Raw genomic sequence first — 16,142 nt, forward strand, 5'->3', positions numbered from 1 at the left:
TGCAGTCCAGCAGCTTGCAAACTAGAAGAGAGTTAAAAAAAAAAAATCTCAAAAGGGTAACTTGGCTAACTGGATATTAAAAACTCTTTAACTGGGGCCCAGGGATAAATGCGGACCTCTGTATGCCCTGCATCACACTGAACCTAGGGATCTGTCACATGCAAGCTGTGTGACTTTGAGCAGATAATTTCCCCTCTCTGTGCCTCACTTTCCTTCATAACATAAGGATGATAAGGCACCTCTAATGTGGGGGGGTTTGGGGGCGCTGTTGTGAAGATAAATGTGGGAAGGAGTGCAAGGCTCGTCAAACAGTTTCCGTGAAGGCTGATTCTCTCTCCCTCTGCCCCATCCCCACACCCCCATGTAGAGTCCCAGCAGACTGGGCAAAACTGGGAGGCAAAAGATACTGCAGGAGGAGCTAAAGGCAGGGAGCCGCAACCCTCTCATCCGAAATCCACAAGATGGCCTGAAATTCATGAGCACCAGGCATTGGATAACTACTGGACTACCCTGTGCCAAGCTCCCCATTTGGGTCACAGACCCTGCCTCCAGGGAGCTCACAGCCTTGTGGGAGAGACATCTCATCACTGGGACCTACGGTGTGACAGAGGTAAGCAAAGCGCCGGGGCAGACTCTATGGAGCGCCCTGTTCCACATTGAGGAACTTACGGTCTCGAAGTTCCTGAGCTGAGTCTTAGAGAGTAAGTAGGAGATGGTGTCTAGTGAAACTGGAAGAAGAGGAGTCCAGGCAGAGACCAAGCCTGTGCAAAAGCGCAGAAAGGGGAGAAAGCAGGCGAAAGTCACTCTGAGACACCGAGGGCGACGTTGGGAATGATAGTTGTGCCTGAAGAAGTCAGGAGGACATCTATTTCAGAGGCAGGGCTGTGCAGAGGTGATTTGCTGAGAAGCTGACGAACGGACTGGCCAGCCTAAAGGTTCATAATTTTGATTTCCCAAGAGCAGCCCAGGTCTCCGCGGCCGGGGAGCGTTTCCAGCCGAACTACGGAGAAAGACATCCTGTTACTTTCCCTGGCAGGCTGAGACTGGAGCGTGCAGGAGCGCGCGCCCCCGCGGGAGCCGTAGCTAGGCAACAGGCCCCGCCCCCCCGCCCCCCCCCCCGCGGCGGGCCTGTCTCCATAGGCCCTGCCCACAGCTGCTGCCGGCGCGCCCTCTCCTGGTAGGATTTTGCCAGTGCACTCGGCTGGGGAAAGCCGGTCCGCTGCCTTCCAGAACATTCTCCGGGCTTATAACTAAGCTTCGTTCATACGAGGAATATTGCTGACCCACGTTATCAGTCTCTCTGCTTTCCAGCCTGGACCTGGCTGATTTCATCCCCTGCAGGCCCTGAGCTGGGCCAGTGAGGGAGGAGGCTGGCAAGGCTGGTTCTCCCTGAAGCTGCATTCTGAGAGCAGTGGGGAGCCATGCAAGGCCCGTGAGCAGGGCAGTGACATGGGCAGATCTGGTCTTTCCATGCTACAGCTAGTGGAGGTCTGGAGAAGCAGGGTGTTCAGGAATGAGGAGGAAGGCTATACTGGTCCCACTGGGCAGTCACAGTAAGAACCCACAGAAGGACAGGCTAGGGGCAAGATTCCCACCCTAAAAATCAGCAGCCAGGGTAGCCCCGGGGTCAAACTCTTTTCACCCCAGTGGGCACCTCTAAGGCCCCAAGAAAGATGCTGGCCAGTCCCGAGACTCCTCAGATCACAGGCCTATATGAAAATGGAGAAGTCCTTCCCATCTTACAGTACTGTGGACCTCTGCCACTGAATACTGCTCTTCTAAAGCAGGTCAAAGCCTCCCAAATCACACTCCACAGGCTAACTAAACATCCCATTTTCTTGCCTTGGTCTGGAATGGTGTGGCATCACTGTTATCACAAGGATTGTGTCACACTTGTCTGTTTATTGATCAGAAATGGGAATACAGCTTTATCAGTTATGTAACTTGGTTGGAAAATGTTTCAAAATATACAAGCTAAGACTTAAGTGATGAAAAGGTAGGGTCACTGGCCCAGCCCTGCCTCACCATATTAACAAGCAGTCAGGGGTCCACCAAGGGCAGGTGAAATCAAGATGGACCCAGAAGCCAAGTCTGCTCCCACCCTCCTGGGGCTCCTGCAGCACTGTGGATGGACCCAAGAGCCAGGACCACCACTGGAGCAAATGATAGCTTCAGCCTCACAGGCTAGTCCCAAATCACCACCTTATCAGTTCCAGACTAAAGCCATTGCTAACCTATAGGTCTCAGGCTGAGTTGTGCCTGGCTTTGCCCTGCTGAAAGCAGTAACTGAAAAATTCCCAACAGTGCCCGCTCCCATGCTTTTCTACAGAGTTGGCTCAGACCCTGCACTAATGTGGAGAGAAGTTAGGATATCCCTTCTCAGTGATCCCCTGCGACCTGTTCCAGGAGGATGCTTGGATGCTTGTGCCCACAGGTAAGACAGGAAGCAGGTCAGTCTGTTAACCCCACTGCCCTCCCCTGGACAGAGGACAGGATGCCGCCCCTCACCCTAGAATCCTTCACTCCAGGTCCCCTACACTCTTGCCCCCCCGACCCCAGGAATGCCCACCTCTCTTTTTTACCAAACTCATTCCTGCCCTTTAAGATACAGGTAAAGCCTCACCTCCTCCAGGAGGCCTTCTCTGACTACCCCCTTAACCCCTCTACCTGTTTTGGTCCTAGTACAGTTCCCATTGGACTATTGTCTGTATCTCCCACTAGACTCCATGGTCCCTGTGGACGGAGCTGATGGCTCTGAATCCAGCAGAGATGCAGGATATTGTTTAAAATAAAGGAGCGAATGAAGCCGGAGGAAGAGAGAGCTCTAGGACCTTAAAACAGCAGAATGAGATCAACCTGTGTTTTTTTCAGCCATGTCCTTCTGCAGGGACCGTGAAAGGTCCCTCTAGGGAAAGGAACAAAGGAAAAGGATGGGAGTGCCCAAAAAAGGATGAGGCTAGCCAAGGCAAGTGTATAATAGAGGGAGGTCACAGGCCAGCAATGCAGGCCCCCCGCCCCGATTCCCTACCCAGGTTCCTGCCCAGCACTGCCTCCTGCAAGGATTCAAAGAGAATAAACCTTCCACAAAGATTTCCATTGCTTATTTTATTTCAGCGACCAACTGTCCCCAGGGGAGGAATGCTGATGTCATCCACCGTTCAGAAAAACGGTTCCATTATTTGGGAACTGCAGCAGTGCTTATGAACGGCCTACTTTTCTAAGTTGGTAATCGCTATAAAAACATCAAATAGCTGAACTTTAATAGGTTTTTTTAAACTAGAAATGATGCCTGTAAATGCTAAAACTTTATGGAGAAGGGAAGCAGCCCCAGGGGTCAGAATGCTCACTAGTAAAACTCCTCAGAGGGGGTGGCGAGGGGCAGTGGCCAGGCTGACCGCTGGGTACAGAGCAGCAAGGAAGGACGCTGCAGAACCTGCTGTCAGCGTCTCTGGTCCTGGCTGCTCGCTCCATCCACCCTTGGATGGGCTGGAAGCTTGATGGTAGTGGCGCCCCCAGCGGGGGACTAGGTAACGGCAGCAGAAGGCTGAATCAGATGGCGTGGCCTGTCCTGCAGCGGGGCCTGAGGAAATCAGACCATCTCTGGTGGTTTGGCCGATAAACGACAGCACAAAACTCAGGGACAGTTAAATTCATTCCTAAACGTGAGCTTCCACCAGGCCCCCCGACCCCTGGTAACATCTTCTTTTAGGCTTCGCTTCAATCTCCTATCGCAGGATTGGGAGAACCTTAGAAATCACCCTCCTTCCTCGTATCTTAAAATGGAAATTACTGCAATCTTACACTATCACTATCTTTCCTCCCTACACGTCACTGAACACAGACAGGAGATTCCTGTCACATCCCCGAGGCCCCACTGTGTTGGCCCCACAGGGCCCGAGACTTAGTTGGTCTGCTCCTGGGAGGGGGGCTGGCTGGGCTCACATGGCACCGCAGCATTCTGGTCATCTGTGAAGGGCAAAGAAGAGGAGCGAGATTTAGAAAGAGGGAAAAATGGCTATCGTCAGATACGAGTATTCTATAAGGCATTCTCATCATTCTCAGCCCCTACAGAGTCAGCTTACCTTCAATTCGCTAGGGACCAGGAGCCTGGGGTTCTAGCCCTGGCCACATGACGCAGAAAACTCCAAACTCCAGCTCTGCTCTTCACAAGCTGGGGAGCATGACACAAGCCACTCTGGTCTCTGAGCCCCAGCTTCCTTGCAAAGGCAGCACGGGGATTAGGTGAATTAAGAAACGATAGCTAACTTTCACTAACACCACCATCGTTCCAGGTTCTGCTCGGTCAACCCTCAGGATAACTCCCTGAGGTGAGGGTCCATTATTAGTCCAATTTTGCAGATGTTGAAACTGAGGCACCAAGGAGGGAGTGAATTTGCTCAAGGCCACATGGTTGGTAAGTACTAGAGCCAGGACTCAGACTGAGCTGCCCGGGACGGGGCCCAGCACACATCAGGCCACACCATACCATGGCGCATTCCATGTGGTCAGTGCCCCACAGGCTTCCAGGAAAGAGGGTTAACACCCAACTCAGACCATAAGATTGTTCCAACAGTTGTGAAAGAGATTTGTAAAATCAGAGAGGCCCATGATTATCTCTAGCCACTTGGCTGTTCCTTGGGTACGAGTTTAACTCTTCCCTTCCTCAAAGCAAGGCCATTGCTCCGTTAACTATAGATAGAGGAATGAAATTTACCTCCTTATTTATTTTATTTTATTTTTTTGCAGTTGTAGTTGCAGCCCTGATGTGAGACCTACTCCCAACCTGCAGGAGTGGGAATCCCTCCAGGGGTGTCCATTTAATTTGTACCAGCCTGCCCTTGGCCCTCTGCCACCCAAAGGTCCTGCCTACTCCCAACGCCGTGGCCAGAAAACTCCACTGCTTTGCAGTTACTTCTTGGCAGCGAGAAAAACAACCTACACGTGCTGTGCTTCCAGGTTTGCTTCCTCTCTGGGAAGTGGGATCGATGTTGCTGGTTCTCCAGCCTGGCCCTACCTGTCAGCACACAGGGCTGGGAGAAAGAGAGAACCTTAGTCCCCACAGCAGCACCTGCCAGGGGCAGTCCCCAATCTGTGTGCTGATCACAAGACCTGGGGGCGGACCTGAGGTCCTCCTAGCTGCCCCCCAGGGAGAGTAGAGGCCACCATGCAGGTCCTGGAAATGACCTAGGGAAGGATGCTGACCAGAAGGAGGATTGCCTAGAGGTGGCAGCAAGAGCTCCACATTACAAGTGAGATTTGTAGCTTTGCCTCTTGGAGTGAAAGCCCCATTACTTCATCGTAAAATAGGGATGGCATCCCTGCACCACCTGCCTCTTAGAGAGGCAAAGCCTTACAGCCAGTTCTCAAAGGTTCTGTGTAGTAGGTGGACTCCACACCCTACCCATTTAAGCTGCATTGCTTGCTGAGTAGGGAGGAAAAGGCCTCGGGCCCCCTCTTTTGGGCTAGGCAGCAGCCGCTGATCTTAGCCATTCAGAAAAGTATCTTCTGGACCGCATCGAGTTTGCCAGCCCTTTCCAAATCCAAGGGAAGATTGGACAAAATCTTACAACTTTTAAAGCTGCAGGGGCACGTAAAAAGAACACCCAAAGCATTTTCACATCCAAAAATGTCAACCATACCTTCACAGTAACCCTGTGACGGGCCCATTTTGTAAATGAGAAGGAGCCCTACACAAAAGGTGTGTGTACCCAACGTCACCCAGAACCCCAGAGGCAAGGCTGTGAGGGGTGGGGTCTCTAGTGGCCAGTCTTCTGCTCTCTCCAGAGCAACCCACTGCAGAGGAACCAGTCCTGGCAGCCCCACTGGCTCCAACTGCTGCTTGAGGCTCAGCACCTCCTGTTTCCCTAAGCAGAGAAGCCTGGCACCTCTGGCCTGTCAAACACACCTCTGCCCATGGGTACTTTTTGCTAAGGGGAGGGCATTAGCATTGGACTTGGAGTCAGACAGAGAACTCTGTTCACATTCCAGCTTTGCAATTTACATCTCTGAGAACCTCTCAGAAGCTCCTCAGGATTTCCTTCCCTGAGAATTCTTGCTTGTGGAGGTTGGGGGAGGGGTGTAAGAAGACAGCTCAGCTCAGGGCCCGGCACATTTTAAATTCTGTTCTCCCTCTCCCTTCTCTCCACACCCTCTTCAGATTAGGTCCCTCCTCCTCCAGGAAGCCTTCCTGCCTCTTCCCACTTACCAGTGGTTTCCTTGTCTGCGTCAGACAGGACGGTCAGTGAGAAAGATGACAGTGGTGGTGGTGGTGGCGGCGGAGGTGGTGGGAGGAAGTGGAGCGCAGAGAGAAAGCCTGGTGGGAGGAACTGAGGTTGCGGTGGTGGTGGTGGTGGAGGATAGTAGCTTGGCTGGAAGTTTCCCACTGGTTCTGGCACCTGTAAGGTATATGCAGCAAAGAAGCCAGATAGGCTCATCAAACACATCTCTTTTCATCCCCTGAATGGAGGCCTCTCAAAGAACAGATTCACCTAAGTCCAAAACGCCTAGATACAGGACACCTGGAACAGGGTGTTCAACAAACACTCGCCAAATAACTGAAGGCAGGAAGGAACGCGGGCACATCTCAGAGCAGCCTGGGCGACAGCCCAACAGTAGCACCGACAGAGCCCTCCTATATGTGCTGAGCACTGATCATATTTAGATCCATTTCCTCATTCAGTCCTGTCAACCCTAGGAGGTAGGTTCTATTGCTGTTGTCCCTGGACTGGTGAAAAAACAGGCTCAATGAGATCCTGTGACAGACCCAAGGCCACAGAGCTGGTAAATGGCTGGGGCAGAACTGGATTCTGCGTCTGTCTGACTCTGCAGTCCACACACTGACCACTGTGCACTGGGGAAGGGCCCACGTGCATCTCCATAACTTCTGGACGCTTTATCTGGAACATGCTGGACTTAACCTGGAGCGTTGGGGGGTGGCATTTGGGGGTTTTATGCTCATGTGGCTGGCAAAGAAATCAGCAACCTAGTGCAGCAGGTACTGAGGGGAGGGGCGTGGGGGACCCCAGGAAAGTGGGTTCTGCTCCTCCTCCAGTAAATGGAGGCAGGCCCCACACCAGAGGACCCTAAGGCTGAAATGAGAGGATTTGGAGGGATGACGATTGCACAGGTCAGCACCTACCTGAGCAAGAGGTGAATGTAGTAAAGAAATAATAATAATAACAACAAGGGATTTTAGGTGTATTACCTATTATTTACTTCACCGCCCAGATACTTCAGGGCAGCACTTCCCAGAGTCTGTTCTACGTGCTGGGAAAAGTTGTTTTCCGTCGGGTGAGTTTGAGAGACCCTGACTACTCTCCCCACATTGAACAGTCACACGTTGACTGTGTCGAAGTTCTGGGCAGTTGATGGAAACCTCCTTAGATTAACCATTTCCTAATGTTATTCAACCACAAGGAAGGGAAGAAAGCCCACTTTTAAGTACCAACCACGTGCCAAACCTTGTGCTGGGTACTTTACGTGCATTACGCCTTACTTCATATACCCAGAAGCCCTAGGAGATAGATACTCTTTCTCCCACTTTACAGACTGAGAACCTGCTTGAGATCCCCAGAGGGCCGCATGGCTAGTAAGTGGCAGGGCTAGGACTGGATCCTAGGTCTCTCCCAGCTTCGGGGCCTTTGCTTTTTAGTGCAGAGAACAGAGGAAGCAAAGGAGCAGGAGGTGGGACAGGGAAAGGACTAGGAAGCGGGAAGGTGTCTCTGAGGTGTACCCCAGAGCCTGCGCAGGGGGGCAGGAGGACAAGGGCAGAAGTAATTCATAGGCTCTCAGGTTTGAAACAGCCTGACAAATGCCCGATCCTCTGTCCAGACGTGAAGGGGACTGGAGGGGGGATTATTAGAGCTTTCATTCCAAGCTGCTCAGCCAAGTCTCTCCCTGGATCACAGCTCCTGCCTGGGGCTTGTGGTGGCAGCTCGGGCCCAGATAAACCGACTGAAATCACACTCTTAACAAAGGCAGTCTGGCGGGCCCATCAATCAGAGCCCTGCCCTGGACGCCAGGCTCCAGGCTTCTGTGTGAGCAGACGGTGTGTGCTTGCCTTGGCCGGAGCCCCTCTCTTTGTGTGGAGGCTAAAGACGTCTTGCTCACCCTGGGCTGCAGGGGGGTGATCTGGGGGAGAAAGGCAGTAGGTTTTAGGCAGGGCAAGGCTGGTGATGGTGAGAGCCACAGGCCAGGTCTTTTCTATCTCTGTGCAAGAGACATATGTGGGACGGCATAAAGCACTTGGGTTCTAGAGTCAAGGCAATCGACTGATCCCACCCAGTCCATCCCTCACCAGGTCTGTGACTTGGGACAATTCACTTAACTTCTAAATCGATTTCCTTGATTATCTAGAATGGGGTAATGATATGTAACTTGAAAGTGCATGTAAGGGTCACTCTGGAAATAATCAAAGACCGGTAGTTTTCAAACTCTTTTCCCTTGAACCAAAAGAAAATGATTTAAACACACACACACACACACACACACACACACACACACACACACACACAAACTTTGCAATATCTAAAACAGACAGAAGAGTTGTTGCTGGGGCTGACGCAAAAGCGGGGACCCAGAGCCCTGTGTGCCCGGCCTGCCCATAGAACTGACCAATGACTCTCATTATGAAAATGTCAAGTTCTCATCTTCCTTCCTAGTCACTTTCCATATAACATTAAACCAAAGAAGACTGCTGTTTCCACCGTCCACCCAAGGGACACATCTCTGCAGATGTGAGCTTTAGCTCTGGGGGAGGGAGAAAAGGTAATGGTGGTTTCCTTGTGTGGTCTCTGAGCCAGGCTCACCCTCACACCCCCCTCGGTCCAGCCTTATGGGGCCAAAAGTCAGGGCTTTTTATCAGGACCTCTCACTGTCCTATAGCTCTGGCAGCCTTCAGGGGTAGCCTAGAGGAAGAGGGCTTTTCATCAACCTGGAATGACTGGGAACCAAGACCACAATTCTCGGTCACCCTACCTTGTGTCCCACACAACTGAGGTGGCCTGACTTCTACATACTCAGTATTTAAATCTCCAGGCTTGAAGAGTACACCAGTTAGGTTAACTATTAATCCTATGAAAAGATTAAATTCCAGTCATTCTTTGAACAGATGGCTCCTAAGGTGACAGGTGCTCTGGGGAAGCTTTCCGCATTTTTCACGACTAAGCTCCTGAAAGCCCTCTGCAGTCTCAAGAGAGTAGGGGACCTGGGTCTGGTTGTTGGTTGTGACTCTGCCCTAAATTCTGTGGCCCTGGGAAACTGACACTCCCTCTCTGGTGGTCTCCAGCAGAATAAAAGGCTCTTCTAGTATCGGAAGAGTAGAGGCCGGTGGTAACCTGAGCTCTCAGAAACTGTAGCGCATAACTAAAGTACATGCCACAGCCCAGGCTGAGTACTGTTGGATTTGTCTACATGTTAAGTGTACTGTGTCCCTTCTACCATAACAGGGGGCCTGGCACAGAGTGGGCACACCATTTTTGACAACTGGCTTCCTGGGCTTGAGGATCCATAAAGCTACTAAGGGCGATTGGGATAAGGAGGAGCCTGGAAAAGAGGCAGGGATGGGAACTCACCAAGCTTCCTTCAGGCTGCTGACTGCAGGACACATGCCGGAAGCCCCGTTGCAGGGGTGTCCCTGGGGCTGGGGATGCATCCTGGTAACCCGGTGGGAATGGGTGGTAGGAGTGCATGCTGGAGCAACTGGGATACAGCTTGGAAGGTTCTCTCTCTCTCAGATACCCAGGCCCTACCACACCATCAGGAGAGACATTCAGAGGGTGGCCTGAAGAAGGCAAGCAATAGGGAAGCATTAGAAATACAGAGCTGGGGAAAAGAGCATCACATTACTGTCCAACCAAGGATAGCAGTGTAATAAACATTCATATGCATTTGCAAAGAACTCCCAAATCCATTACGTCTATGAACCTTGCTCCTCTTAAAACTCCACAACTATGTCCAACCACTCTTAGAAAAAGTTCTTAGCACAGTCTGTGCAGCACCATGGGGTCTGGTTCCTGCCTCCACTCCAGCCGTATCATAAACTGTAACCTCATTCATCGCAAGGCCTTTGCAGATGCTGTTCCCTGGGCTTGGAAGGCCTTATACCGTAGCTCCACTTTGCCTCCTTGTGTGCTCATCAAGTCCTATTCTTCCTTCAGACCTCAGTTAAATCATCAGTTATTATAGCTTCATGCATTTATTTGCATGATTCTTTGATTACATGCTGTCCCTCCCACTAGGACTACAAGATCCTTGAGTGCAGAGAATGTTGCTTCTTTCTTCATCATTAGTGTCTGTTGAGACTGTGACCCTGGGAAGGCAGCCTTCTCCTATAACTGCTGTTTCAGGTCTATCTTCCCCATCAGACAGCTGGTTTCTTGGGAAACCTCGATTTTCCTAGAATGCCCCAGAAGACAGAAATGGCCTTCAAAGAGTATCCAGACCAGTCTCAGTAGGGAGATACAGAGAGGAGAGAATGGCATAGAAAGAAGCAGTCTGCTCAAAGTTGAGCAGCCTTCCTCTCCAACCACCCCCCACCCCAGCCTCTGGACTCAGACCTGTGCTTTTCAACCATGTTGCTATAGGTAAGATACCGAGAAAACATATCCACACTAAAAAGAACCAGTTCTGAAATCCAAGAATGAGCTGGGACTCAGCATCAAGGGATTGAGAAAACCTTCTCGACCAAAAGGGACAGAGAAATGAGACAAAATAAAGTGTCAGTGGCTGAGAGATATCAGAATCGAGAGGTTATCCTGGAGGTTATTCTTATGCATTAGGCAGATATCACCTTTTTGGTTCAAGGTGTATTAAAGAGGCTGGAGGGAAGTACCTGAAACTATAGAGCTGTGTTCCAGTAGCCATGTTTCTTGAAGATGATTGTATAATGATATAGCTTTCACAGTGTGACTGTGTGATTGTGAAAATCTTGTGTCTGACACTCCTTGTATCTATGGTATGGACAGATGAGTAAGAAATAATGGATTAAAAATAATAGGGGGAACAAATGTTAAAATAAATTGAATAGATGGAAATACTAGCAGTCAGCGAGAGGGAGGGGTAAGGGGTATGGTATGTATGAGTTTTTTCTTTCTTTTTCCAGAGTGATGCAAATATTTTAAGAAATGATCATGGTGTTGAATATACAACTATGTGATGATATTGTGAGCCATTGACTGTAGGTGTATGGAATGTTTGTATGTTAAGAATGCTTATGTTTGTATGTTGTTTATCAATCAAAATATTTTTAAAAAAAGAACCTGTTCTGAAAGCCTCAAATCTATAAGTGACTTGAAATTATACTTTAATACTGAATGCTGTAAGATATCAGTAATAATGTAATTTATGCAAGGGTGAGGGACAAAAAAATTAAAGACAGTAACTTCTCAGTAAACCAACTGCTCCTCTCCAGTGGATGTAGGGGGCCGCGGGTAAAACCTTTTCTCACTCCCGCCCAAGAAAATGGAGGGAATGGGTGCGCAGGCGCATCAGGCCAGAATGCTTTTTTTTTTTGTCGGGCAGTCTTCTGGGAGGAACCTCAGCCCACCAGTAGGAGGGGTGGGTGCGCAGGCGCAGGTCCACCCACAGAGTAATAGGCGGGGTGGAAGGACTCGCAAGGCCTAGAAAAGAGCAGCAAGGGGTGCGCAGGTGCAGGTGCGTTATACCAGGGCCCTGCTAAGGACAGATCTTCAGGGCAGAGTCTCCAAACTACAAAAGGTTGCGCAGGAGCAGCCAGAATTGAGCCTGCCCACCGGCTGAAACGCTCTGGGGGAGGAGCAGCCAGTCCAAGAAAAAGGCGGGAAGAGGTGCGCAAGCGCAGTCGGACTGGTCTCCACAGGACGTCCCCACCGAGGAGTCACAGCTAAGCTGGCGTGGTAGCCATTTTTTTCTTGCAAGATGGAAAGGCAAAAACTGTCGCTAAACGTTAAAAGTCCTGTGGACCACTCATTCCTTTCTCTTTTTTTCTTTTTGCAAAAAGGCACCAACCCAAGCCCTGTTCAGAGAAAGATTTGTCAAAGCAAAGGCTACCTCTTTTCCCCACTTTCCCCCCCCAACTGCCTACATTGGCGGTTCCGGGCGGGCCTGGGAGCTCCCGGAGCAGGGAAACTACAGCCTGGAAAGGAACTGGCGGTGGGGCATGCCTGCACGGGGCCTGGGAATCTTACCGAAATCGGCGAATGGTGGGCTGGAAACGGGCCTCAGCAGCCTTGGCATCTCCAGTTGACCAGGGTATCCCCTGCCCGCGGCCTCCGCTTCGAACTGGGGTCCCACAGAACCCTGCATCGCCGCCCCGACTCCTTCATTCGGCCTCACGTGGCCGCGGCCTCCCAGAACCGGCTGGAAGGCGCTGGGGCCTGGGCTCGGGCCCGGCGGGGGCCTTTCAAGGAAGCGGGCGGCCGGAGGGCCGGGCTCTGCATTTCTCGCAGCGGAGGGCGGTGGCAGCGGGCAGAGGCTTGATCCGGGGACGGCGACCATGGCCCTGGAGGCAAGCTCCGGCCCCTGCGCGCCCAGGGCTATCTGCTCCTCCTCAGACGTCTCCTTCTTGAGCACCTTCTGCGCCGCCATTATCTTCTGGCGCTCGGTGATCAGATAGCACTTCTCGCAAAGGCACTGCTTCCAGCGGCATTTGCCTGCATGGCCCTTGACCGGCACCAGGAAGCCATGGTTCCGGCATCGGGAGCACTTCGGGGTACGCAGCATCTTGTCGGCCTGCTTGGTAGGGTCTGCTTGTACAACCTCCCCAGACGGTAGCTGCAGAGCGAGTGGAGCAAGGATGAGCGGCGCCCCAGAAGTCCTTGGTGCTGGGGACATTGGATACACTTGTAACAAAGCGGCTGGTGGTACGTCCCGGGAACTGCAGCAAGACCCTTGCAATTGCCCTCCCTTTTGGGGGGGATGCAAAATTTGGAGAGTCCCTGAATCTCTGCGCCTTGGGTAATTAGGTGCAAAGGTTGGGCTGAATACGTTTTTCATGGAATGCTATTGCATGCACGCCATCTGGGTTGTCTGAAGTCTCAGACATTTAATTTTCCAAAGTTCTGATTCCCGCCACCCCAGATAGAAGGTATTTTGCAACTTCAAATAAGGCGGAGTCATATTCAACGGTCCACAGATTTAAAACTCCAGAGGAATGTAGTGCTCTGTAAACCCATTCCAGTAGAAAAGCATTCTCACAGGAAAACCGTGTATCACCTCCCAAAAGCTGCTGCTTCTGCTGAATTTCATTTCTCTCCCCTGCAGAGAAGCAACCGGTCACAGTGTGATGCTTCCAGAATATTCTCAAGAGCTCGGTGCTGTGTGATGATTGCTCCAGGGTAATTCCCAGTTCTTAAAAGAGTCTTGCTGGTACAGGGATGCATTTCTGGAAGGTAGGATATTGCTGTGTTGATGCCTTCCAAAGTAAAACATTCTTAGGACATCTTAAAGTAATATAGTCTCGGGATATTCTACTAACTTGAATCCTGGTTTAGTTTTGCCTTGAATTTAGTGATCTCTGTAAACCAATCCAAATCTCAGGATACCTGAAAAGTGACACTCTGAGGTCTTTTGTTGTTGTTGTTTAGGTTTAAAAAAGAGAACAAGAGAAAGGGGCCATCAGTGCCTAGGTGACAGGGTCAGTCATATAATTATTTAAGGAGGTAGTTGTGGTTAATATATATATGCATATATTATATATATATATGGCCCCATAGGTAAAAAGCAGGCAAGCACTTTTTTTTTATTTCACCCAGTTCAGAATGTCTTAAGTTTTTCACTGATCTAGTCATTTGAAAATGTTACTTAAAATCTTGGCTTCAGTACTGCCACCAAAAAATCTGGGGCATAAGCTGCATAGTTTCATGATACTGCAGATTATAAGATCATTTTGTGCAATATCAAATTTAAATTGTGATATCAGATGATGATACTTTAAAAAATAACTACTCTCATTTACATTTCATGCTCGACTATCCAAGCTTTCTTCATTTTCTCATTAATGATTTAAAGAAAAATCCTGTTCAAAAAAAAGAAAAATCCCATTTAAAGCAAAGTATTTGAATTAACATATTTTATAGTCTTGTTAACTACAAAATGCTTCCATATTTACTTCATAGCTTTAGGGGCAAAATACACCCAAGTTGATGTGAATTGGCATAGTGCTTTGAGAACATTAATAAACAACATAATATCTTTTTAATCAGTAGTCACATAATAAGATGCAGAAACCCCAGGGTTGATATTGTAAACAAATCTAAGAAAAGAAAAAAGATTATTTCTTTATTCCCCCCCAAAGTCTCAATTTGTGTAGGTAAATTCCAGCAGAGCTTTATTTATTTCACTCCTGGAAATTCAGGAAAATTGATAGTTTTGTTTTATTTGGTTTGATAACTGAGGCTGATGATGAAATGAGATGTTGCTTTTTGTTTTTAATATATACATTTGTTGTTATTTAAAAGATGGGAACATGATGTAAAAGTGGAAAACTGGAAGTCAGAAAAACATGGGAGCAGAAAGCACACAGTAGACCCCTTCCTTCTCCACACCTAAATCTTAAAACATTTATGTTTTAAGAAAATCTGAATTACAGACAGTCATTTATAAAAGGACAGATTACAGTTGCTGAGAAATCACCGGTTTGCTAGAGAGTCTGGGGTAGTGATCATATCTGGCTCCCAACTTCAGGTATGGCTCCCTTTTCCCTTGGGAAAAAGTTTCCAAGTTTCCTATATAATTCCTCTTCACATCAGTTAATATGAGTACTTTTGGTATTGTTAATTCATTCATTTTAAAGAGCCTTGTATTACACAGTGTACATGGGTATCATCTATAATCATTAAATATTGCATGCATTGTAATGTTTCCCTACTGGTAGCACAGTAGGAGTAAGGAAGGGCTCTTTTGTCTATAGTATCCCTCCCCCAGCAGCTATAACCCATACATATATTGTGAGCATGAAAACTTTAATGAAGATTTTGTAAAGGAGATGGGAGAGGATTTACATTACACATACCATAGTAGATGCTTTGAAATCCTGCATTAGCATTTCTGTTATCTCAAAACCCTCCTCTGCTGTGCCATACCCAGTGAAGATATATTGATCTGTCCTTCCCCTGAAACGCAGTGCCCAGCATTGCTGACTCCTCTGGCCTTTCTTGATTTTTGTCAGCTTTCTGGGGATTAAGGCTGTTGCTATCTTATTTTTCTTTGTTCCTCGTCTGTTTAAAATTCCTAGCAGAGGTCAGATGAATCAATCATTGGTGCCCCAGAGTAAGGAGGAAAAACCTTGCCTAGCCCATAGTGGAAATTCATTAAATATTTGTTGCATATACAAATAAATCCTGCCTCCCTCTTCTGCCGAAGCCAAAGTTATCTCCTCCCTAATTTGCACAGTAAATCAGCTTGGTTTCAGCAGTTTTCCCCAAACATTATACTAGTGTTCAGCAAAATAGAGAGCCCACAGTGACCTCTTTCCTAACATAACAAGATTGGGGTATCAACTTTGATTCCTTGAGCTCACCCCACACCCTTATATCCCTAGTGGTGTAATAATAGTAAAAGTATTTATTGGTGCCAGGAATTCTTAAGTTCTTTATGTATAGTAATTTTTATAATTTTCATACTCTTTAAGGTAGTTACCACAGTATTGCCTTTGTTTTGCACATGAAGAAACTGAGGCCTAGAGAAGTTGAGTAACTTGCCCAAGATTTCACAGCCAGTAAGTGACAGATTCAAAACCAGGAAATCTGACCTTAAAGTTCACGCTCTTAACCAGATATTTGCTAACCAAATATTTCTTCTAAACAAGTGCTCTCCCCAAGAAAGCTTTGGTGATGAGTAGAAGTGTTCATCTTAGTCTAAACTCATTACAATTGAGGCAAAAGTAGTTGAAGGTGGTAGCAACTTGGGGAAACTTCCTAGGATATTCCACTGCTTTACTCCACCCATAGCCAATATGTATTGAGTGCCAGCTGTGGACTAAGGATAAAGGACAGGGAAGTAAATTTAAAAAAAAAAAAAAAAAAAAAGAGGATCCTTGCTGTTCTAGTTTGTAAGCTGCCAGTATGCAATATACCAGAAACAGAACAGCTTTTATAAGGGAGAATTTATTAAGTTTTAAGTTTATAGTTCTAAGGCAGTGAAAATGTCCCAATTAAAGCAAGTCT

The 16,142-nt window shown here is 48.6% G+C and overlaps 1 protein-coding gene across 1 annotated transcript; it reads right to left on the minus strand.

The window, feature by feature from the left end:
* Positions 1–3,065: 3,065 nt before the first annotated feature.
* DMRTB1 (DMRT like family B with proline rich C-terminal 1) lies at positions 3,066–12,840 on the minus strand. Its single transcript, XM_077149584.1, has 4 exons — positions 12,165–12,840; positions 9,573–9,781; positions 6,206–6,395; positions 3,066–3,966 (listed from the first exon to the last, which is right to left on the minus strand). The coding sequence occupies exons 1-4, from the start codon at positions 12,808–12,810 to the stop codon at positions 3,902–3,904; spliced, it is 1,110 nt and encodes a 369-aa protein (XP_077005699.1). The 5' UTR covers positions 12,811–12,840; the 3' UTR covers positions 3,066–3,901.
* Positions 12,841–16,142: the final 3,302 nt, after the last annotated feature.

This window comes from Tamandua tetradactyla, chromosome 2 (genome assembly GCF_023851605.1).
Source record: "Tamandua tetradactyla isolate mTamTet1 chromosome 2, mTamTet1.pri, whole genome shotgun sequence".
Lineage (NCBI taxonomy): Eukaryota > Metazoa > Chordata > Mammalia > Pilosa > Myrmecophagidae > Tamandua > Tamandua tetradactyla.

Bases quoted from the DNA above. Each gene is read 5' to 3' on its own strand.
- DMRTB1 (XM_077149584.1), bottom strand. From the start codon at position 12,810: ATGTCCCCAGCACCAAGGACTTCTGGGGCGCCGCTCATCCTTGCTCCA. The intron at 9,782-12,164 runs GTAAGATTCCCA...TGCCTTCTTCAG, and splicing joins CCCACCATTCGCCGATTTCG to GCCACCCTCTGAATGTCTCT. The intron at 3,967-6,205 runs GTAAGTGGGAAG...TGCCCTTCACAG, and splicing joins CGCAGACAAGGAAACCACTG to ATGACCAGAATGCTGCGGTG.